This window comes from Mus musculus, chromosome 6 (assembly GCF_000001635.26).
Source record: "Mus musculus strain C57BL/6J chromosome 6, GRCm38.p6 C57BL/6J".
In the NCBI taxonomy this organism is placed as follows: Eukaryota; Metazoa; Chordata; class Mammalia; order Rodentia; family Muridae; genus Mus; species Mus musculus.
The window spans coordinates 21,846,239-21,870,830 of NC_000072.6; the positions used below are offsets into that span (position 1 = coordinate 21,846,239).

At 41.6% G+C, this 24,592-nt stretch overlaps 1 protein-coding gene and 1 long non-coding RNA gene across 9 annotated transcripts in view; one reads left to right on the top strand and one right to left on the bottom strand.

Moving 5' to 3' along the window:
* The window catches only part of Tspan12 (tetraspanin 12), a 108,206-nt gene that overhangs the window by 74,848 nt on the left and 8,766 nt on the right, over positions 1–24,592 (bottom strand). For 2 of the 7 annotated variants that reach the window (XM_017321602.2, NM_001363814.1), the window contains 2 exons: positions 5,774–5,929; positions 4,772–4,907 (listed from right to left, as the gene is read on the bottom strand). In XM_017321602.2, coding sequence (XP_017177091.1) covers positions 4,772–4,837 — 66 coding nt within the window. In that variant the 5' untranslated portion in view covers positions 4,838–4,907; positions 5,774–5,929. Of the gene's footprint in view, positions 1–4,771; positions 4,908–5,773; positions 5,931–6,167; positions 6,296–7,010; positions 7,118–9,113; positions 9,133–24,592 lie in introns of those variants that run through there. The other 5 variants (XM_006505091.4, XM_030255427.1, NM_173007.4 and 2 more) reach the window with 5 other exon arrangements.
* Gm30270 lies at positions 6,180–7,545 on the top strand. 2 transcript variants are annotated; one of them, XR_377371.2, is made up of 2 exons: positions 6,180–6,488; positions 7,031–7,545. It is a non-coding gene; the product is annotated as a predicted gene, 30270 (long non-coding RNA). The 2 variants fall into 2 exon arrangements; XR_377372.3 differs by having other exon boundaries at positions 6,399–6,492.

The following is a 24,592-nucleotide window of genomic DNA, read 5'->3' on the forward strand; positions in this document are numbered from 1 at the left end:
TTCCCCTGGTACTTCTGCCACCACCCTGCATGCCTTGCCACCTTCCCTTATAGGAGTAGATGGGAGAGATGGAGAATAAACACACAGCACAATTCGCCAACGTCTTGAAAGAATAGACAATGGTAACAATGGCTAGAACAGGTTGAGAAATTACCTATGGGCGTAATTTAAGCACAGATCCTATTCATTAGAAATGGCTTTATCAGCAGCACCTGGATTAACAGTTTAGAATAAGAGTTTTCATATATCATCATTTTTCCCTACATACTGTGACTCTCCTTCCCTGGACTAGAGAGACCTCACTTTAAGTCTCTCATGATTAGTGGAGACTTCTTCATTCTCAGAATCACATTGGTTTCCAATGGATGAGTACAGTCATGAGATACAGGTGGGATGCTTCGTTCGGCACTACTGTCTGGGTCAGCTGTAGTCAACCACACTGTCCCACTGTCCCAGCTTGGGGTTAATCATTGAATGAAGTCGGGAGGATGAGCAAGGAACCCAATGTTCCTATCTCTGGTAGGAAAGGATAAAATTCAGAACCTTCCATCTAGTCCCCAAATGCCCTCTAATGAGGTACACAGTGACTTAAGCCTGCGACAGCTGAAACATGATGCATTTTAAAAAGACCAGTTTTGCCTTAATAAATTTTTTTCATAATAGAAATTTATGGTTAAGAGAGCTCAAAAGAATTAGAGGGCTTTTCACCACAACTTAGAAAGAGTTAAAAAAAAAATCTCAAATGCTATTCATAGTATAAAGAGGAAAATAGTGATTTAAGTGGTATTTTAATGTGACAAAATAACTTTTTAAGGTGTTTATGGTAGAAAAACATCTCATTACAGGTGCTGATGGCCAGAGAACAGAGGAAAATTCCTTCCATGCCCCCTGTTGCTTCGTCTATCCCCAACGCATTGCTAAATTATGAACGAGATGTTCTGCTCATCCGTGGTATGTAAGCAACAATGGCACCCACTGCTAGGTGAAAAGGCGCTTAAACACTACAGAAAGGGTAGCACGCTTTTAGACTTGTAAATACACATTTCGTGAAATATGAAATAGTTGCCACTTTTACAAACTTTCAAACTAGTCCTACCTACTCCTCTTTCTAATAACAGACACATGTCACCTAAGTCTATCACTTCCAAAAGAGAAGAAATCTTTCAGATCTTCCAGTCACGTAACACATCTTTTGAAAGAGGTAGAATGCGATGCTTCAGTTAAGGAGAATCGGCCCCATGCTGCCATCTTGGGCATCAAGGAGCGTCATCTGAAACAAAGGGCCTCTCAGCAGCAGATTCAACATCACTCGGTTTCGTGCTGCTCCACACACTAGAAGCTAGAATCGATGGCTTGTCCCCTTGCAACTGCAGCAGGGTCAAGCATCTTTATACTGTGGAAGACACTCAGCAGATGTCACATCAGAGTCACAGCTCGGCAGGAATGAAGAGAACAGAGACCGCTGGGGTCTGAGGACTTGTTGTTTGTTTGCTCTTAAACACACTCTCACCTCAAACACATCCTTACCTCATACTTACAAAACTTAAAGACTCAAGATCTACCCATTTCCTTAAAGATTTTTCTATTTCAAGGATAGCAAAGCAAAAACGACATGGGCTATGTTTTCCCAACTAGAATGTATTGTTCTCTTCTGCAGGAAAAGAAAGAAAAGAGGCCTCACTGGGCTTGAGAAGGGAATTCAGTACCAATACAATATTTAAAAGGCATTGAAATAAACATATTCATATATGTGTATTTATAAGGCAAAGAGTAGAAGGTTCGACTTTCAAGCTCTATGGGTAACAAGGGAAGGTGTGTCAACTTGCAAACGAGAGAGAGGAAGGATCAGGGTCAGGATGTGAAGTCTGATTTAGAAAATAACAATGCAGATTCTTTATTCGTTTGTCCCATTTATAATTCCAATGAGAATTAGAAGTCAGCACTTGTTCCTGCTGGTGTAACAAAGGAATGGCTCAGACCAACTATATGACAGACCAACCCCATTAACATGTTGAGAGCTAAGGATGTGTAACTCAAGCGACCCCAGTACTTCTCTGGCCTGTCCAAGACCCTCAGTTCCATCCCAGCACACATATGCACACACACACACACACACACACACTCAAGCACACACACAGGGAAGCTGAACCCGAAGTTTAGTGGCATGCTTAGGTAACTCTCCGTGCATGCTGTGGACTGAGAGGCCAGCTCTAAAGGGCTGGGAATGAGCAGGTGGACAGGGAATCCTTCCCTACTGAGGATGCTTACTTGACATCACTGCGAATACATTCAGCACGGTTCCTGACAGTATTACTTCTCTACATATGGATAAATAAGCAAAACTGGGCTTGGAATTCCTGGTCCGATGCTCATCAGCAGAACTCATCTGAGCACTGCTTTCTTTATCTATAAAAGGAGGGAATGAGAAAGAAAGCTCTTTTCTGGGCCTGTGGGGAGAGCTGGAGACGGATGGATGCCTTGGAGCAGGCCCAGCAAGGGGCCTTAAAGCTGCTCTGAGTTGAAAGGATTTTGCTTTCTCTCTGAAGATATTTACCCTGGTGTCCCAAAGTTAGAATAGTCACTTCATGAGATTGTATCAACTACTTCAGTAACCTTTGTTGTGGTTGTTTATCTGCTGTGTGCTTTTCTTTTTGAAACAAAGATTCATTTTGTATCCAAGAACTGGCCTAGACCTCATTCCCAAACCAGGCAGGCCTTGAACTTAACAGCAATTCTGAATCGGTCTTCCTTATAGGAAACATTGTTATACAAGGATTGCAAACATGGGCCATCGCGCCTGGCCCTGTGGATATTTTTAACTGAATGAAAATTTTAAAAAATCTTAGGGCTGGCACTACACGTCAGTCTAAAACAACTTGCCTAATATTTGTGTTCAATGCTTTGAATCCACATACAGGTGGGAGAAGGGTGTTTACTCCACAAAGTCATCTGGTGATGTTCACCCACAGGCCATAGTATGGGCAGACCTACTTGTGCATCACATATGCACACACACACACTCACACACACACACACTCACACACACACACACAGCACAGAGGGTGGCAATCTAGATAAACACACAAATCAGAACACACATACCCTCATAGACAGAAGTTGAAGGACGGGATAGCAATAAAAGCTAACAATAGCACGAAGCGGCCTGCAAATGTTTAAAAGAAGGGTAGTTTTTCAAGCAAATTTAATTATTACAGGGAGCAGTGCTTTTGCAGAATGATTTGAATTTCCCCCAATGTTTGACCTTTTTTAATTGAATGACAAAAGATCTTATTAATGAGGAGGTGCGGACGTGCAAAAAGGCTGTGTGTTAAAGACATCATCTAGGTGCAAGAGTAGTGAGTTCTGTCCCTGGGCGCACCACCACTGAAATAGCTGGCCTTTGCCATGCCATTTAACTTGCTCTCAATTTCCTGATTTACAAAGAAAAGGAAGTTCAACAAGGCCTTCCATAAAGATCCCTTTAGTGTGAAAGTGTAACAAGGCGATCACTGAGAAGATGAACGTAGGCAAGTGAAAACTTAGCAGTAAGAGTAATTTCTATGCATTTTAGAAGAAACAGAGCGCAAAGTCTCAAAACCTGGTAGCTAAGTAGGTAAGTTAATGAGCAACTTTCAAATGTGCCCTTTTAGAATTAAGAGGCACAGTAACATCGATGAGTGATTTTTCTGTTTGCAAATGGTGAGTGTAATTACTCAATGCTTAACTTTTTCATATTAAGTTTTAAAAGTTGTCCTTTTAGACAGTGCTCAAACGATTTATTAAAGACTTAATTTGTCATCTTAGAATGCTGTCAATCCAAAAGGAGCAATTTAACAAAAATATCCCCCTCTAGAGACCAGCTGTAATAGCTGTCAGGAAATAAGGGGGCTAGCCAATGCCAGACAGACGAGAAATAAATATACTGCATACTAAAATTTCCAACAGGAAACGTTGAATATAAATTATTAAAGGAACACAAAAATGGCACAAGAGAACTTACTTAAGTATGACAACCTTCTGAAGTAACATTCATAATTTTAATACTCGTATTTCCGTAAGCATTATAAATAATACTACACTAACACTTGGTGAAAACTTGGATAGAAGACACCAAAAGTCACTAACTCATGCAGTGTAATTTCCGTGGGCTTTTAAATTGTATGTATTTTGTTTCCTCAGATGGATGTGTTGTTTCCTCAGATGGATGTGTTTTTTTTTCCTAATATATACATATAATTCCTCAAACATTCCCAACTTAGAAATAGTTATAAGAAAACCACTTTTTGGACTATATGGAATTCCCTTTAAAAACGTATCCAGACTTTTGGTAAGATATCTAGGTGTGACTCTTTCCAAAGATATATTAAGAGTAGTTGCCCCAACAAGTTTTCATAGGCTGTGGTGGTGACGTATAGAAAAAATGTAAGGCTTGCACAGTTATCTAAAATTCCTGCAAACTAGCGGTTCCCGAGTAGTCTGTCATAGTCTCTTATCTTCCAGTACAAGCACGTGCACTTATTTATATCCTTAGATTAGCTTCATGTTACTTGGCACTTGTATACAGGAGCGGCTTTTTTTTTTTTTCTAATTTCAGATGGAACTTGAGCTAGATCAAAGGTATTCGAAGAAGGTCAATTTTTACTTCTCTGACCAACAGAGGATGTGATCTCACGCCGTTAATTCACGCTGAGCCAATGCCCTTTGGCGCCTTATCTGGTAGTTGAGAAAACCCAATCTAGCCATCCCCACCCGCTGGGATAGTAGGACTTACCCAAAAGAGCAGGTTGAGGGCGTAGAGCAAGCAGCGCAAACACTTCACGGAATCTTCTCTGGCCATTGTGAGTCTTGGGAGGGAGAAACCCCATCCTCTCACCACATTCTACTGGTCCAGGCAGAGCCCCGGCGATCTGCAGGGGCGGGCACAGCAGAGAACTACCTTCACAAGTGAACCCCTCTGCCAGCCCTCAGCTGGGTCCCCAGGATCCCCAAGCCTAGTTTATTTCAGACGTCCTCTCATCGAAACTCATTTGTTAGAGTCTTAAAGGGAATAAAACTCCCAAAAGTCCTCACATGGCATCGGATAACACCTGCTGCCAAGAGAAAAGGTTAACTCTCTGGATGAATGTACAGTAAACTAGTTTTCCCAGGGGACCAGTGGCATGGCCCTTGAGACTTTCTTTGCTGTCTCCTGGGGGACAGCTTTGTGACTCTGGAGATGCCACAGGCTCCAGTGCTATCCCTATTCCCAAGGACGGACACACACACACATCGACCTCTCGGAGCACAGGAATGCCCTTCTCTGGGCAGCTCCTGGGCCCTACCTCCCTGCTCCCACCCCACCACCGGGTCGCACAGCTCGGGTGTGAACTCGGGAGCCACTGGGGGCGCAGCACAGAGCTGGGATCCCGCCCGGTGACTAGGGTTTCTTTGGAAGAACGTGAGAAATGCAGTTTGTCCTCCGGGAATAATGGATGAGCCTGGGGCGGGATGGCGGGGAGGAGAAATTGGGGAGTCAGGGCCGGTGCGGCAGTACCCAAGCCGGACCGGTCATCATTCACTACCACCCCCGCCCCCCCGGACGCGCAACCTCGGGGTCCCGCGTGCCGCCGCGACACTGAGGTCCCCGCCGCCCGCAGAGCACAAAGCCTGCGCGGTCAGGCAAAGTCACCGGCGGCCGCACGCCCCCGGCAGGACGCACCGCGCAGGGCAGAAGCCACTCCGGCAGGCGGCAGGGACCGCGGGCAGGAGAGATGTGGGACTTGTGGCCACTCACCGTTCGAGCTGCGCTCCTGCCGGGGAACAGTCGGGGACACACAGCAGACACTCATCCGGGCAGGGACGCTCCTCCCGGAGAGCCAAAGGGATGCATCGGCGCCAGCAGCAGACGCTTCCTTGTCTTCCTCTCTCCAACCGTCGGCGTCGCTAACTCCTGGGAAAAAGAAAAAAGAAAAAAAAAAAAAAAAAAAAAAAAAAAAAAAAAAGTCCCGGGCAGCAGACGCTGGAAAGTCTCTGCTAAGCCACCTCCCAACGCCGCTGTCCCTCCCAAGTCCTCGCCAAGTCCGGACAAGGCAGCAGCGGCAGCCAGGGCCAGCTGCACAAACTCTCAGCGCATGCTCGGCCGCTGGCTGCCGGGTTGGGTCCTAGTGGGTGTTTCTTGTCCCTCTTACCCAGAGTGACACCCCAGAGAGATTCTTCACCTCTGCGAGATAGAATGCCGGAGAGATTAAAAACCTGCAAAACTAGGAGGAGTCCTTGCAGCACACCCCTTTAAAATGGTACCGTCGTGGGAATGGAGGGTGGGTTATAAGGAAGCAGGCTTTTTATTATATGAAAATATTTGTGTTTGAGAAGGGGGGCCACCGGTGGCCCAACCCAATTCCTGCAATGAGAGACGAGTTTTCAGGACCTTTGTGGAGCCGCCTCCGGTGACTTGTCATTAATGTCCTGCCCTGTGAACCTTATTGATTTGTTGCACTCCCCGATCAAAAGTAGGTAAATAAATATATAAAATAACATTTCTTTCCCACTCTGATCTACTAACATTTGCAAAAACCATCAATGTATCTCTATACAGATTTAGCATCCAGATAGGGAAAAGATCAGGCAATTCTTTCACAAGTTTCCAAAGTTTTTAAACTTTCTCCTGATACTGTGGTGTCTTGGCAATGTTGGTGATTTAATCTGGAAAGGCACATAGGGTAGTGAATCTTTGGAAGCCGCCTTGATTTTTTTTTTTTTTTAACTAGAGATTCAGTAGGGTATCACAGGAACCACATCACAAGAATCACAAAGCATAGCTCCAAACCTATCTTCTATTTCAGAAGTAAGACATTTTCACACTTAAAAATTAAAATTGCTGGCTCATGTTGCTCCCATAAAAGATTAGGTTTTATCCCTCACAGTAGTATATGTTGCTGTGACCATTTGTTTCCTCGTCAAATAGGAAAAACAAAACAAAAAAAAAAAACAAAAAACAAAAACAAAAACAAACAAACAAACAAAAAACTCACCAAAAATTGTGTTACCTTAGATCCAAGCAACATCTTTGAGAAAAACTAATAATCGGAGTCTTCGGGGCAACATGCAGCTGTGGTCTGTATCCATCATCACCTGTCTGCTGTGTGGCCAAAGTGACAAGGAGACGTGCTCTAAATTGGTTGGTACCGAGGTCAAGACCATGAGAGTCAATATGGATGCCCAGGCCTAGGGTATTAACATTCCTCCTAAGCAAATCACTAAGACAAGTTCTAAAAAGCAAACAAGGACAGCCATCCACACAAATTGCCAAGGAAATCGTCAGTCATCCATCAGATGGCCCCCACTCCAGCAACAGAGTGGCTTCAGAAATTGTGGGAGGAGCTAAGAGAGCCGCTTTCATCCCTTGTGTTCACAGGCAAGCGCAAGGTCAGCTGCCTGCGACTGAAACAAACCACCATCCAAACTGTGTGCTGCCACACAGTTCCTGAGAGACCTAAAATTTTCTTCATACAAGGGAGGCTTTGACATTAAAAGGAAGAAATGAATGCCCATAATAAAAATAAAAACTATCTTCCATTGCTAGAAGATTGATTGGTAAATGCTTTCTGCATAATCCATAAATTCCTCGGGTTCACCTACCTGATACACACCTACATGATAAACTAGTAATACAGATGAAAGGTCTTTAAAAGTATGTTTGTCCTCCATCTTCATAGTAAATAAGAAATGAGGGACAGATTAGTAGCCTCACGTGGCCAACTCTTAGTGCAATTGGAGTCAGGCGACCATCTGGAATCCAGAAACACCCTGAAGCTCTGGTGAACCCCAGAACACTGAAGTCAGAGTCTCCAAAAGTGTGGCCTTAGCTAGCATGCAATTTATTTCACCATTTCCAAACATTTCCATTTACTGAGTGCGCAGTAAAGTTTAAAAATCTACTAGGCTTTCCTGGAAGCCTCAAATGAGCAGAAGAGCCTCTTTGGGGTGTAGTGGGATTAAATTCCTCACCTGCCAGTTGAAAAACTGAGAATATCCCCCTCTTTCTAAGCAAGAAGAAAACAACTGTAGTTATTTCACTAATACTCCCAACAAATTGTCTTCAGAAGCTTAATCAACTTCAGTAGGAGAGACCTCATTACATTTAAAATATTGCAACACGGGGCAGCTGTCATGGCCTCTACTTGACTATACCTCTTGACACTTCTCTGCCCCTATTCTGCCTTTATAACTTCAGCGAGGTCTCCTGTTAGGAAGCTCTTGACTACAGTGATGGGAATCACAGCTGCCATTCTCACCACACCTGTAGCTTTCTCAACCAACATTCACTACATGGGTATCATTACAATTTGAGTGCGGAGTAACATATTTGTATATCCTGCTCATTGCCAGGGAGGCAGAAGCCCCTTCTAAAGAAGCATGCACTTCATTAAGTATTATTTGGTGTGTGGCACATGCTGTAGCTCTCTCCAGCTGAAAATATTAAAAATAAAAGTCCCTGACTGCTCAGGAAAGGGAAAACAGTTCTTTCTTGCTTGTTTAATGGTCATAATGTGAATAAGATGTGCATTTACAAGCACCTACTCATCAATTCCAGAGTTAAAAGCAAAACTCGGGAGTGTGGTAAGACAGATGACAGCTCCTCTCTCCATAAGCCACTGTACCTGTCCTACCTACAGTGTGGAGAGGAAGGGACAGCAAGGTGTTTGGTTACACGAAAGAGTTTTGCTGGCTTCTGAGCACAAAGAGTGGCTCTTCACAATCGTGAAACAAAGGAGGCTAATGGAGGTCTTGGGGTTTGTTTGTTTGTTTGTTTGTTTTCTTTTTTTTTAAACAAGTCTTATGTATATATAACATGATGGCTGTTGCCCACAATGACACAGTAACTTCTCATAACTGTGATAGAGTACTGTGTGACTCAATTGACTGCTTCAGGGCTGCCCAGTCATCGAGCAAAGGAGAAACTAAGATTTGGTTTCTAAATAAAGTTTATCTTCCTCTTGCCACTGGTAACTTGTACACAGCATCTCAAATCTGGGTGGGGGTCTACTGAGAGGCTCCAAGGAAGAGGACAGACCAGTCATTTCTTACTAGTTCTGTGTCAAACACACATACTCAAGCTGTATATATGCTCTTACCTTTTATCTTCTGAAAGCACATGCCTAATAAGACAAAAAAAAGTATTTTGCTAAATCAAGAAACCTTCACTATATTGTAAGTTTAAAATATCCAGATAAAATGCAAGGTGGTTCATGCCTTAATCCTATCACCCAGGAGACAGAAGCAAGAGGATCTCTGTGAGTTCAAGGCCAGCCTGGTCTACATAGTGAGCTCCAGGACAGTCAGGACTACATAGTGAAACCCTGCTGCAAAAACTAAATTAAAATTAATCAATTTTTTAAAAAACAAAATATCTAGTCAAATTTAAATTTCAAACAAAGTGTCCCAATGTTCCACAGAAATACTACCACTACTTGTAGTTTTCAGTGTTCACATAAAATTATTACTTAACTGAATAGCCTAAAATTTCCGTAACTAAACCTGAACATAATATACAAACTGGAAACTAGAAATTCTATTCAAAATGCCACTCCACTGGGCCAGCAGAGCATTGTGCTTGACAGCAAATTGACAAACACAGCTTTTTACTCTGTAACAGTCATGGCGTCGAATCTTGCCTCTCCTGCCTCTTCCCACACACCTGCATCACCTCTCTGTCCTCAGTCACCTCATCTCCTCTCACAGTCACAAAGCCATTACGTGAATCCAGACTTCACGTTCAGTCAGCACTATTTCTGGAGAGAAAAGAAATTGCTTCCTCTCTGTGGATCTCTCTAGGGATTAAAGAACCACTCCCCTACCACACACACACACACACACCCTGTGATACGATGGGAAGTGTCACACTTGCGTTATTTCCTATGACCCTGTTACAGGATGGATTCCTTGCTAGCAATAAGTATGCCTCTACCCTGATACCAGCAGGCGTTGGAAACAGCAGCCCAGCCGTAATCAGTAAATAGCCACTGGATCGTTACCAGGAACTTAGACCTAGGAGAATCAAAGCTCTAGAGAAATTCCAACTCTCAAGTTACAACTTCCTTGGCACACTGTCTCTTCAGAAAGCAAAAAAAAAAAAAAAAAAAAAAAAAAAAACCGCATAGAAAATCTTTAAAAAAAAAATTGTCCTTCCTTTATGAAAAAAGTCTAAATTCGGCTATTTGAAAATAAAAGAAATGTAAAGGAAAGGAAAGAACACCAGTCTATTGAACTATCCCACTTTCTTTAAGAGAATCCTTACAAATCACTCCACTGTATCAGGCTATCAGCATACTGTCGTGTTCATGGTACGACAATTAGAGAAAGGTTAAACAAACTGTGACACGCCCTAGCTTTCTACCTCTTCAGTTCCTGTGCCAACTGGACACCTCATTAAATGTTTGTTCATTTATAGTAGTAAAATGTTTGATTTTTAAAATGATTTTCATTTAGCTACCCTAAACATAAGTATGCACATCCTACCATGAGTAAAATATTGTATGTAAATTCAGCTGATGGTGTGATGAGAATTTAGTTTGAACAAAATAGTGTCGTGGGAATTTAAACTTTCTCTTACAGCATGTGTATCTACATCTGTCTGTGTGTAGATGTGCACCTATGTATGTGTGTGGATGTGTGCATATGCATGGTTGCTAGCCAACTCATATTTTATGATCCAGAGCTGTAGCAAATTCCTATTTCATATTTCATAGTATGGATGCATATATGACTGATTGATAATGAGAAAGGACTTACGTCCTTATTCGCTCCTTTAGTGACAATATGTTTACTTAAATGACACAGATGATTTCCATGATGTTTTATCTCTTTATGGCTGATTTTCTTTCTTACAAAGAAATATAAGTTGTCCAGTAATTTCTGCAGGAAAAGGCTGACAACCTTTTGGGGACATATGATTCTGATTGGGAACTCCCACTATCACATTTAATGAATTATAGACATTCCCATTTCTTGACTACATCTCTTGACTTTATCATTAAAGTTACTGTAAGTAGAAAAGTAGTAGGAAAGACTTGGGATATAGCAAGGTTAGTTTAGAAAAAAATTTAAGTACTTTCCAAAATAACTGGTAAGAGTTAAATTATATGTGGGTTTTAGTTCTGTGTGTGGTGTGTGTGTGTGTGTGTGTGTGTGTGTGTGTGTGTGTGTGTGTGAGAGAGAGAGAGAGAGAGAGAGAGAGAGAGAGAGAGGGAGGGAGAGAGAGAATCTGCTGATGTTTTACGAGTCCCTGTTACCTGAGTCCACACACACACACACACACACACACACACACACACACACACACAGTCTTTTCAAGTCTACCATGTGAAGATGAAGTGGTTCTCATTTCCAGGAAGGAAGCTTAAGAGTGAGTAGCAGCCAGCCTGGGCTGGGAAACTGACCACAGAGTCACTTCATAAACTGGGTCCCAGTAGCTATTCCTTAGATCCGACTTGAAAACTAAGAATCCAACAGGCAATGTTTGCTACCTAAATTGATTCTCTCCCCATTTTTTTCTTCCCCTTACCGTGATCAACTTACCTACAGATAAATGACATAAGTCAGTTCCCTTTTCCTTCTGCTCCACTGCCATTATTTTATTAGGCTCCAAGTCTCCCAGACAAACTTACCCAATCTGCGGCACACTGAGCTGTCACAGACAGCCCCATTTCGCTCAGCTATGGAAGCAGATGAGGATGGCCAGAACCTCACATCTAGACCAATCAATTAGAGTGTGACTGGAACTCCAGCAAAGATTCATCAAAAGGCAGTGTAAATTCAGGCAGCCAAGCGGAACGGAGTATGAGGGGAATTCACTGGCAAGCCCGCCCGACATGGAAATCTCTCGGCAGGAAGGCAGATGGCAAAGTCAAAGAGGCACAGTAAATGGTGTGGGGCAGGTGCCCTAGCAGATAGACAGAGTTCAGAGGGAAGGGAACTGAGCAGAGAGAAAAAAGAAGAGAGGGAGGGAGGGAGGGAGGGAGGGAGGGAGGGAGGGAGAGAGAGAGAGAGAGAGAGAGAGAGAGAGAGAGAGAGAGAGAGAGAGAGAGAGAGAGAGAGAATGTAGAATATTGCCCTGAAGCAAGACTCCCTTTCATATCAACTGATTTAAACACTCTTTGCCGAGCTCAGAGATGGATCCTGAGACCCGAAGTCTAGTCCACACAAAATGAGGAAATAAGGTTCCAGAGACCATTTTCCCCAGCCTAATTTTAAGAATCCAGTATTCTACTTGGGGAAGTTTGCACAGTTTCTGGATTGAAGACTTAAATGCTGGGCTGAGCAGCTTGTAAGTAATTTAAAGCCGGGGGCTGCCGCTCCTGAACACACTGATCATATGTGTATGAACAGCAGCAACCACAGCAGAAGTTAGAAGGGGGGCACCTGCTTTTCAGTGCTGTTGTCTTCCGTCATGACCGAGACTTCCAGAAGCCTCAGTTTCCTTCTCTGTACGCATGCCTCCTGAAGGTTGTGTAATATATGGTTGGCCTAAATTTAGTTGGGGTCACACTGTCCTTTGAGGTTTAAATAGAATAGGCTAAGCCACTTTCTTACAAGCAGTGGGTAAAAAAATGTTTTCGTCTTGTACTCCCTTTGGGGATTGTAGAATGGGGCAAAGAGGAGGAAAGCTTCCAGAGTTCTGAGGCAGTTTACAGATCTTCTTCCTAGCTTGTGCAGGCCTCCTTTCAGAAGGAAACGTTTCCTAAAGTGCAGCGAGTACAGACTATACTCACTGCTGTTTTTGACTCACATCTCAAGACATGAGGAAGGGTTTCTGGAGCATCAGCTAGACTAACTTGCTGTGGTCCCTGTCTTCCTGTCAGCCCCTCCCTGGAGCCCTGCTGTTGGCTGGCCCTCTAGCTGGTTGCTTCCACTGACTACACACCAGCTCCAAATTGCAGGTAACTTCTCTGGGCCTCTACCCTAGAAGTTCCCTCTCCTGGTACCTTTCAAATAATCCTCTCTTTAAAAGAAACATTGGTGCTTTAAAAGAAAAATAAGCAAACATTTTTTTTTACAATACTTACTATATGCTAGAAAATATTTTAAGCATCATACACAGTGATAATTTAATATTTTCCCATCTCAGTTATGATGAAACTAAGGCAGGTCATGTTAATTAAAGACCAGCGCCTTTAATGCAATGCTAGGTTGTCTGGCCCTATAGTCCCCTAAGACCTAATAGCCCAGCCAAATATTTAGAAATAAATGGCCAAATGGTAGTTTGGGAGATTATTCTGATATCAGTAGGTAGGATGTGCTGGAGGCAAGACCTGGGGACATGATGTTGTTTCTGTTGGCCTACTTAACAAAGAGCGGATAAACACTAATCTTTTAAGAAGTCTAAGGACATAGGAAACACTAGCCATTGCATTTGCTTCCTAGCCATTGGCAAACCCTTCGGTGTACCAATCATTCTGATGATTCCTCTAGATAACATTCTTATTAATACCAAATAAGTGTCATACTCCATTGGACATGCATTAGTGAACACTAATGTCTACAAATGCCCAGTCCTTCTAAAGAGTTTAGAAAAAAAAAAAAGTGAAGCACAAAAATGCAGACATAAAATAGAAACAGAGGGAAATTATATTTATGAGAAAGGAAGGGAAAAGGAAGAAGAGGGGGGGGTAGAGGCAACAGCTAGAGATAAAATAAAAAGAAGGAAAAACAGAGCAGAGAAATGAGGGGGAAAAGTGAGAGGGAGAAGGAAAGAAGGAGATGGAGGAAGGAAAGGAGGGGAAAGGACGTGCCATGACCTTTGCCCCAGAACTGTAAAGCCAGCCTTCTCTCTCCTCCTCAGCCTTCTCTCTCTCCTCAGCCTTCTCTCTCTCCTCAGCCTTCTCTCTCCTCCTCGGCTTTCTCTCTCCTCCTCACCCTTCTCTCTCCTCCTCAGACCTCTCTCTCCCCCTCAGCCTTCTCTCTCTCCTCAGCCTTCTCTCTCTCCTCAGCCTTCTCTCTCCTCCTCGGCTTTCTCTCTCCTCCTCAGCCCTCTCTCTCTCCCCCTCAGCCTTCTCTCTCTCCTCAACCTTCTCTCTCCTCCTCAGCCCTATCTCTCCTCCTCAGCCCTCTCTCTCCCCCTCAGCCTTCTCTCTCTCCGCAGCCTTCTCTCTCTCCTCAGCCTTCTCTCTCCTCCTCGGCTTTCTCTCTCCTCAGCCCTCTCTCTCTCCCCCTCAGCCTTCTCTCTCCTCCTCAACCTTCTCTCTCCTCCTCAGCCCTATCTCTCCTCCTCAGCCTTCTCTCTCCCCCTCAGCCTTCTCTCTCTCCTCAGCCTTCTCTCTCCTCCTCAGCTTTCTCTCTCCTCCTCGACCTTCTCTCTCCTCCTCACCCTTCTCTCTCCTCCTCAGCCCTCTCTCTCTCCCCCTCAGCCTTCTCTCTCCTCCTCAGTGGATGCTTCCTGGTACTTGCTTCTGAAATTCGGGTCCTAACATGGCCCCCAAAATACATAAGGTAGAACAGAAGAACTTTTTTTGCTTCCAGACCTTTCCAGGCTGTTTCTGTGTCCCAGAAGGGAAGTATTCAAGATTCTTCCCTCTATTCTTATAGATCTAAACACTGTCAGCATGACGAGGGGATGTCCTTTAATTCCATAAATAGTAGTGGTTTGATGTTTCGATAAAGACAATTCCTACCACTGTTTGGGAGGATTTTGAAGGTACAAGATTAGTTTGTGTGCTTTCGTTATTTAAAAATAGAAACAGCAAGAATTTTTGGTTTAAGAGAACTTCAGAAATGACCGGTTTGTTATATGGGTCCAACATACATGTTTTTTTCTGGGTGATCGAAGATTTTTAACTTTAAACTTGCTTTTCTTTTGATTCGATGTTGTCTTTTCAAGTTTTAAAATACAGTTAGTTGTACAAGGTACCCATATTCATACTTAGTCCTATAGTTCCTTTGAGACTTGGAGAATTCATCAGGAGTTCAATTTTGCTTTATGAATCTGTGTCCACCGATAGCTACTCATTTGTCCTTCTAATCCAGAGTCAAACCTGTAAATCATGATTTCTCTAACTTATCTTCATTTATTTACAGTGCAAAATGACAGTATTATTGGATTCTTTAAACTTGAAAAATCATCACAAAATAATTAGTGAATAAGTGACTTGCAGTATCTTGGCCAAAGTGCTCCTGTGGTTTTTCAATTCAGTAAAATGAACCCATTTCAAATCTCTGGCTCACTCTTCGGTGTCATATCCCCCACTTGGCACCCTGGATTCCCCACATGATTATTGCAAAGGCAACACTTACCATGCCCTGATGAATGCAACAATTATAACACAAAGGAAGTCATTAATGCATCGGAACAGAAAGACTATGGTCTGTGAGCTTCTAATTAGGCTTCTGCTGCAATTATCCTCCATCTCAGGAATTTTCTTAATGTAGAAATGATAAAAACAAATCATAAGCATTCACTTAGTTTAATTAATGAGCAGCACTAAGCCACATTTAGTTGAATCTGTACCCTCTTATGTGTTCTTCTAGGAACCTTAATTGTACAAAACCTGAATATGTTCACATATTAAATGTTTTACAATCTCTGCATCCCAAAGCCTTTCCCAGGCACCCTTATCCCCTCACCTTAGTAACTTGTCCAAATTTCCATCGTGGATGCAAATAGGTACTGAAACATTAGACAAGGAAAGGAAGGGTTTGGGTAGCATCAGGTGTGTGGAGGTAGAAAAGATAGGCATGGTGAGGCAGAGAAGGGAGAAAGAAGACAACAGGGGGTAGAAGAAGGTCGCTGATAGGAAGAGAAATGGAGAGCCAAGGTCACCAGAATAAAGCAGGGGAAAGACCGTGTGGATGCCATGGTTGCAAGATGTGGAAACAGGGACAGAGAGACCTTGCAGGTTCATGTTGCTCAGCAGGGGATCTAAATCATTTCTTTTACTTTCTTCCTTGGAGGTTGGTTGTTTTTTTTTGTTTGGTGTGTGTGTGGTGTGTGTGTGTGTGTGTGTGTGTGTGTGTGTGTGTGTGTGTGTGTGTGTTGCATGTGTGCGTGTGTGTTGTATAGCATAAAAATGGTTGTGATCTACATGAAGATACTAGCAATCAAAAGCACGTCCTTTCCTCCTTAAGAACAGTCAGCTCTCGGCTGGCTCTTAACTGCTGAACCGTGTCTCCAGCCCCATTTTGCATATCCTTCTCCTTCTGGGGAAAAGTGTAGACAGAACTGAATCTGACCTATTATTTTTAAGAGATAAAGCTCTCCAGTTACCTAATCGTTTATTTTCCTTCCTCTGTGACTAAGGGAGCTCTAAGCCACCCCTCAGACTAGGCTGTTTGTCAGGACCACATTCCTTACTGCCTCCTGAAAACAAATGTGGCACTTGATCACCACTGTCATTAGTAGAGAGAAGAAAAGTTAACTTTGATACCAGAAAAGCTGTTTAATGTATGTGCCCTGTTTTGCATGGTCAGGACATGCACTTTGGGCAAGCTTACTAGAACTACAAATGAGACCAATTCCAGCGCCAATGCAGAGGTCTTGAATCCTCTCAACTTGCTTACATCGATGGCAAAATACAACCTCCTTTATAATCTATGGCTAGAAAAGATTCTGTGCCCCTAAAAAGCCTGCTTGGAAAAGCTGTGCCAAATGAGTTCACCAAGGCCACCTCACGTCAGGGTGCTACAGGCAGGCATCATTAAAGCGGATTTAGAGATGAAACTGAATTTATATTCCCACTGTTGACTTCTACTCCCATGATGTCGTTCTGGGGAATGCTGGAAAATCATGAAATTTTGCCTCTCTTCTTACTCTGATCCCTCAGTAAACAAAAACCTATTTGTGGAGCTAACATGGGGATGGATCTCCTGCACAACCTCAGTATCAACATAACTTTCCGAGTATCTCATTTAGCGTCTCGAGACAACTTTCAACTTTCCTTTCAACTTTGAAGGCACTGAGGTAGCAGACTTCAACCTTTCTCAGCAATAATTAGCTTTCATAGCTTGTAATTGGGACACTCAGGATCTCCCGTTTTCAAACTGAGTTCTCTCGATCCCTGTTAAGAAAAATCTTTCTCTATAGAGAAAGTCTCAGTTCATGTCCACGGTGCCCAGGTACGGCTGTCCTCCAAGGGGTCAGTAAAGCCTTCAGAGACATCTGGGGTGCGGGGACTCGGGGGTTCCAGCACATGTCCACAGTGGGACAGCCATAAGAAGGTGCTTTTCCCAATCTTTACATCCAAATAATTGTATGAATTTGTTTGTTGTTGTTTGTTGGTTGGTTGGTTTTTTTTACATACAAAACCAAAAGCAGAGGAGCTGAGTGAAATCACATCGTTGCTACATTCTGTGTTGGAGGAGGAAACAGGGTTCTTTTCCCATGTACATTCTCCTTATTTTAAATGCATTACCTGTTGATTCCCATCCTCTGCAATGAAAGGGCTCTAGTGAGAGGTGATAGAACAGAGAGGTGTCACCTGAGACATTTCCTCTCCCTATCCTCTGCACTAAAGAAAATATTTGTCTTCTACTTAACCAACAGGCCTTTTCTTTAAAACTTGCTGAACTCGTTTTTTAACTAAGTAACCCCAGTACAGACCATGAGAGGGTTGCTTTAGAAAAAAAGGAAAGAAAGAAATCAGAGCCAAACAATAGTCTCTAGGCTTCAGAAAGAAGAAAAGCCTCTTAGCCTGTGAAATAATTATTTAAAAGCTATCATGAGCCTATTAAATTATTGCTTTCCAGTAAATGCCAATTAAAAAAGCAATCACTTACTACACACTGCACAGCCAGGACAGGCAAATTTCCAATGTAACCTTACTTTCTTTGATAACTGCAAAAAACATACTCAGAGGAGGCTTTGTTGTTAATGGTACACAGAGCATTCCAAGTTCAGCAGCAACTTTTGCTCATTAGAATAACTGATATGATGTCTCTAAACTTTCTATACACTACGAACACTTCAATTCTACTTATAAAAAAATGCCTTTCTGTGAATCTGTCCCTAGACTTAAAGAGCATCAATAAGATGTCACACAGCGTAAGAATATTTCATATAACAAAATATTCCACTGAAGCTGAATAAATAGTCATCAGATTACCGCACGGAGGAGTGAGCAGCTGCTTCTATTTAGAGATTCCATATATGTCTCTACTGTTCCCGTCGTACTCCACAAAATTAACCCAGGATTCATTTCAAGACCTCATTCGCCCTGCAGGGCTCTGAGAGTGGAGAACAGCTGCCTGGCTGAGCGTCCTGTCTCTTCCAGTTGTTTGTCTTTGGGTCCACAGTCCCCACACCCTATTGTACAACCTTAATTAGTTCTTCAGTTTTCAATTTCGGGTATTCCCTGACCTAGAACTCTTAAATTCTTGTATGCAAACTTTCACAGGACATCTTAAGTTCAATGCACATGATTGTATTTTTCATGGGTAGAATACCACATTGCTTATAAGTAAGTATTGAATAGCATCACCGTCTATTCAAAATATTTTTACTGGAAATTTAGTTTCAATCTCAGTTCCTCTTATCCCTATGTGTGCTCACTTGAGTAGGAAGTTCTATCAATTTTACCACAGAAAAGGTATCTAGTTGTTGCCCACCCTCTGTGTCTACTGCCATCAACTGCACGTGCCTTCAGTGCCCCCAATCGACTATTTCCACAGCCTGTGCCATACAGGTAATTCATACATCTAAACACTGAGATATGTTTCTCTCGTAATCACAGTGAAATGCCAACTTAAACTTTCAAAATATTATTCATATCTGTGTATGTAGTGTATGTAGGTGCTCACACTCGCATACAAGATGAGTGTGTATTTGAGTGTGTGGTGGATGCGTTCATGCACACGTGCATAGACAAGCGCAGTCATATATACAAGCACGTGAGTATTTGGATGACTGTCATGGTGGCAATGCGTATGAGGACAACTTTGTAGTGTCACAGTTTTTACATGCCAACTTTACATGAATTCCGAATATGAAACTCATGTCACAAGCAAGTTCCTTTGCCTGAGGAGCTGTCCTTCAAGCCCTTCCCAACACTTTTAAGCTTTGCTTAAACTTGCAGTCAAATACAAGTCCGATTCCTCCCTGTCAATCACTCTGTCTTTTTTTCAATTATATTGGACTTTTTCTTTATATCTATTGTCTCTTTCACCTACAATAGTCTGGCTTCTACCCTTCTACTTTTTGAGACTTCCTTTTATATATCCTAAACTAGGTTCCAAGGCTACACATAAAATGTCAAAGCTAGAAATTTAATGCAGGTGAACTAACTAAGGTGTTGAACAATTTAACTCACTCTCTGTAAATAATCCAATAATGGATCTGGATATTTTACTTTCTAGTTATATTTGCTAAATTACGCTGTTGCTCTGTATCTACAGGAATAGTGGTCATGGGAATACTTTTCATGTTCCCCAAAATAATCAGATAAGAAAATACAATTAAGCCTGTGACTATACTTATTGTAGGAAATACAAGAATAGTGATTTTGGGGAAGAAGCAGAAGTAAGAAATTCAGTGATTTCATAGTTAACACAATTTCTGCATCTTTTTTGCATCCCCTGCTAAGGGCATAGATTTGTCCTGAGGAGAAAACCATAATAAAATTTAAATAAGTCAAAGTGTATCTAAAAGTTGCAAAGAAAATATGCTAAGTTGAAACATTTGATCCTCTTATATTAACTTGTAGCTAACCTTATTGCTTTTGATTTTTTATTAATGTATTTTTATTAGTTTCATAGATTATGTCATAGGAACTAGCAAAGGTTTTGTCCATCTTGACTAGGACAGTAAATTTAAATAAATACAATAATAATAAATAAATAATAAAATAAATACCAGAGGAGTATACTTCCTCTTGTATCTTCTCCAAGAAAAATGACCAAATCTTTATCTATTAGACCCATAGCCACCTATAACAATAGTTATAGCTAACTTGCATTTTCATATAGTCTTCAAATTAATCACATAGAATAGCACACTTCCTTGTGAATAGTAATTTTCTCAGATGCATTTGATTTTTTCCCATAAAGGTGAATATACCCTAGCTCAATGTATAATTCTTCCTTGAAATTGCTACAAGCTTTCTGCTGGTAACTCATTTGCATTTTCAACACAGTATACTGAAAGCAAAACTTTTCATAGACCCAGGATAGTTAAATGTCCTTCACCAAAGCTCCCATAACATATTACATCAACCACTCTGACAGGTAAATCATGCTTTATAACGATTTTTCATCTATATCCCTTATTAGACAGTTATATAATCTCCATTGCTCATTTTCTCAATAGATTAGATTTATCCCAGGAGCATTCTCAAAACATAGTGTTTTAAGCTAAAACAATTAACTTCTCTAAAATAATAATAAAAAAGTTTTACCCAACTCAAACTCATACCATCATAAAATATTTAATTGGTACTAGAAAAAAATGTAGTCAATTAACATATATTTTATAATTAAAACCTTTAGTTTCATTTGAGCTAGTTTGGAAAAAGTTCCATGAAGCAGTTTAACAAGAGGTAATTTGACTTTGGCACACCTGTCTGAAGGTATCAGCAAAGTCGATTTGGCATGATGGCTAAGGATTTGATTTCACCTCTCTTTACCTGGTGGAATTGGTATCAGTTTTCTTCTGGTATTCTTTAGATCCCATCTCTATTATTTCGTATAAAAGGTGTCTTTATATCCACAAACAATTCAGAGAAAACTCGTGAACTTCAATGGTCTTCCAGAGCAGGAGGTATTGATTTCCCTTTTATATTCCAGAGTCGTCTTGTCAATGTCTTTGATAACCACACCTTTTCAAATCTAGACAATCCTGTTTGCTATGTGAATGTAGTCTGGAGTCATGCCTTGACGCAGAATGCCACTTGACACAGAATGCCACATCGGAACTACACCGATCACAACAATATGTGAAAGGTAGGCTTTTTTTTTTCAGGTTCCATAAACAATTCAAACTCTGATTGTTCCGCTCAAATGATTATGAGGCCGGAAGGGACGTAAACAGGCATTCAGTCGTTCTGTGACCAAAATACCTGGGAATATGGTTGATGAAGGGAAGAAGTCCTAAAGAACTAAGTAAACATCTCCAAAAGTCTATGTGGGTAATTGTTGGGCTCACAGACTTCCCTCGTTGTAATAAGTGTGGGATCTCTGGGTGTTTGTGTAAGGCTTCCACCCCATGAAGTCTGAAGGCAGAGCTCTGGCAGGGGATCTTTCACACTATGCAGATCATCACCTATCTTTGTACAAAAGTCTATGGAGCCTCTGTTTGGCAGTCAGCCACAATTCACAGCTGCAGAATACTGACAAGGTAGTTGATTCTGTACATGCAGAGAGAGAGAGAGAGAGAGAGAGAGAGAGAGAGAGAGAGAGACATAGAGACAGAGAGGGGGGAGAGGGAGCAAGGGGAAAAGAGGGAGGGAGGGAGGCAGAGACAGACAGACAGACAGACAGCTCTGCACTAAATTAACCCCATTTTGCATGCAACCATCAGAATCATATCTGAACTGGAAATGTGACTTAGTGGTAACACACCTTTCTAGTGTGTGAAATGCTCTGGGTACACTAAAAACACAAACAAAATGCCATCCGTTATCCACTAAGTCAGCTATGAAACGATAATGCGTTATCATTGGATTAGAAAGGTAGGACGTTAAAGCTCTCTATCCTGTTCAAGTTCTGAAAATGAGCACGAGCTTCACCTGAAACTCACAAGGTCGGCTTCTTTATATCTAGTCATCTATCCATCCATCACACGGAGAGCCAGAGAACTGGCAAAGGCTCCCTTAAGCCTTTTTCATTATTACCAAAGCTGACTTTTGGGAAACTTTTGAAACCAGTAAATACCACTCAAAGGATATGTGGGTTTTAAAATTCTATTTACTTGTGTGAGTACACATGTGCATGTGCGCGTGCACGTGCGTGTGCGTGTGTGTGTGTGCGTGTGTGTGCCTATATCAGCTAATGTGTACCACATGAAGGCATGGGAGAATTGTTGGCTTCTGTAAAAACACAGTTGTGCTATGTGAATGTGTTTTCCTTTTAATCCCAGGTGTGGGATATCGGACTGCTTCAGACCATCCAAAGCTGCTAACTATGATTGCCTCGTGCCCTAGGAAGGACATGGTTTTTATCAGTTACAGACAGTTTATGTTTTGAATTTTGGAGACTCTTGAGAGGGTATAAATGTGAGAGCCAGGAGAGAGCCTGTGGAGGCTGCTACCTCTGCTGCTGCCTCCGCTGCTGGTCCCTGCTGTTGTTGCTGGTTCCTGCAGCTGTCTTTGCTTTTGCTGGATTGCTAGTTTGCTGGTTTTGCTGGATTGCTGGTTGGAGATATCCCGACTTCAGAGACTGGACTTGCCCCAAGGAACTCAAGGTCCCCAATTAGTAGGAAGTTGTCTAAAGAGGTCTATGAGCCCCTTCCACTCTAACCTTCTTTCTCTCCTACCTAGGGTTGGTGGGATGGGTGGTGGAAGGTATCAGGATGGAATGAGGGTTGGAAAGGTGGTAGATAATAGAACCCAGTAAAGTAATGCAAAAATAGGTAATGCTCCATGTGGGGGCCTGTGGAGACCAGAAGGCAGCACTGGATCCCCTGGGACTGTTGCTACAGACCTTTGTGAGCTGCTCTCTGAGCTCTGGAAACTGAGCATGAGTCTTCTTAAAAGTCAGGGGGTGTTTTTAACCCACAAACCCTGAGAATGTATGTTTAATCTCAATAATATGCTGTGTTTTAAAATATGTAGTTCTCAAAGGAATAATGTGTTTTAATAAAGCACTAAGGCAATTGTAGAAATTCCACAGGGGAAAAAATAATGCTAATAATGTGGAGAGACTGTAGTGTGTTAGAGGTCAGTTATCTGTTTCCCAAGATTCATCCTGAGATGGCGATATTTTAGTGAATTCCCATGATGTAATGTACACAGGAGCCTCATTCTTGTTTGTTTGTTTGTTTTTACTGTAGATACTTGATTTGCTTGAGTGGTAAGTGGATACTTAGATGAGAGCTTGTTTTTCTCAACGTGACTCTGTAGAAAAAGTCATTAGTAGATTATATTGGCTTTTAAAATATTCAGTTTGTTAAAGATATAAATAAAAGCATTAGTTCCTTATAATTTAAGTTCACTTTATAATCATTATAACTCCATTCATACAAATGGAAAATTTAGTCACTTTTAAAATGCCTTTAATTATTATCAGGAACCAGTTATAAACCCCAATAATTAAATTCTTTTTTAATTTTAAACTGTATTAATATATTTTATATACTCATGTTTTCTATATGTACATAAGTTATCTAATAAACTTTCTTAAATATTGAACAATATGTATGAAGAAAACTTTTAGGCTGGTTTTGTCTTCAAATGTTCAGATTCCATATATACCCTTAATTATATTCAATCCAGCTGCACAATTCCAGATTGATTCTCAATTAGGAATTTTTAAATAATACAAGATCAGGATTCCAATGAATTAAAATATTTTATGCAACCCAAACATTTCTTATAGCAGTTAATGTAAATTTTATATTGTGTTTTGTTTCCCTTGAACCTTCCTAAAATTAAATCTAGATCTTCCTAGACATGGAAAAAAAATGTATTGCCAAGCTCACTGCGATGCCTAACACTAGGGAGGAGAGTGCAGATAGATCAGGAGTGTGAGAAAAGTCTACTAGTGATTTCCAGCCTTCCTGGCAATGTAACCTTTTAATTCAGTTTCTCAGGTTGTGGTGACTGCCCCCCACCCCATGCTAAAATCATTGTGTTACTACTTTATAACTGTAATTTGATACTGTTATGAATTGTAAGGTAAATATTTGATATGCAGGGTAGCTGATAGATGGCCCCCAAAGGGGTCATGATCCACAGGTTCAGAACCACTGATCTAGACTGAATAGCAAGACACTGTTATAAAAGCCTACCAACAGTAACCTTTTCCTAGAAGAAACTCACAACATTTCGTGAATTTTTTCATATCTTTGTATGTGTGTGCTGAATGCATGGCTGTGCACAAGTGTGTGTGGGTACCTGTGTACGGAGGCCAAAGGGAAATGTTGGGTGTATTCCTCTGTCTCACTCTGCTTTGTTTTGTAGACAGATTCCCTCATTGAACCTGGACTTGCTTGACTGGCTAGGCTAGTTGGCCAGTGGACTCCAAGGGGCACCCTCTCCTCATTCCTTCATGGCTGGGTTTACAGATGACACCAGCTCTGACATGGCTCCTGGGGACCCAAACTCAAGTCTAGCTCTTTACCCACCAAGCCATCTCCACCCACCACAATTTTTAGAGCTTCTCAAAAATTGGAGACTAGACCTAGGACAAGACTGTACCGTGTCTATGATACAAAAACATTGGTGAGTTCCATAGATTGATTACCAACACTAGAATAAGAACTTCAAAAGTAGAAAGGGAGTAAACTCATGTATGTCATGTACATTAGAAGTGAATCATATCATTATCCAATTTCAAGTCAGTTTAAAGCCTATTAACTTTCAACCAGCTAACCATATTTCTGATTTTACTTGATTTTTTTTTCCAGTTCTCGAGGTAAGTAAATATAATTGACACCTCAGAGTGAATATATTTGAGTGTAAAGAAATCATGCATT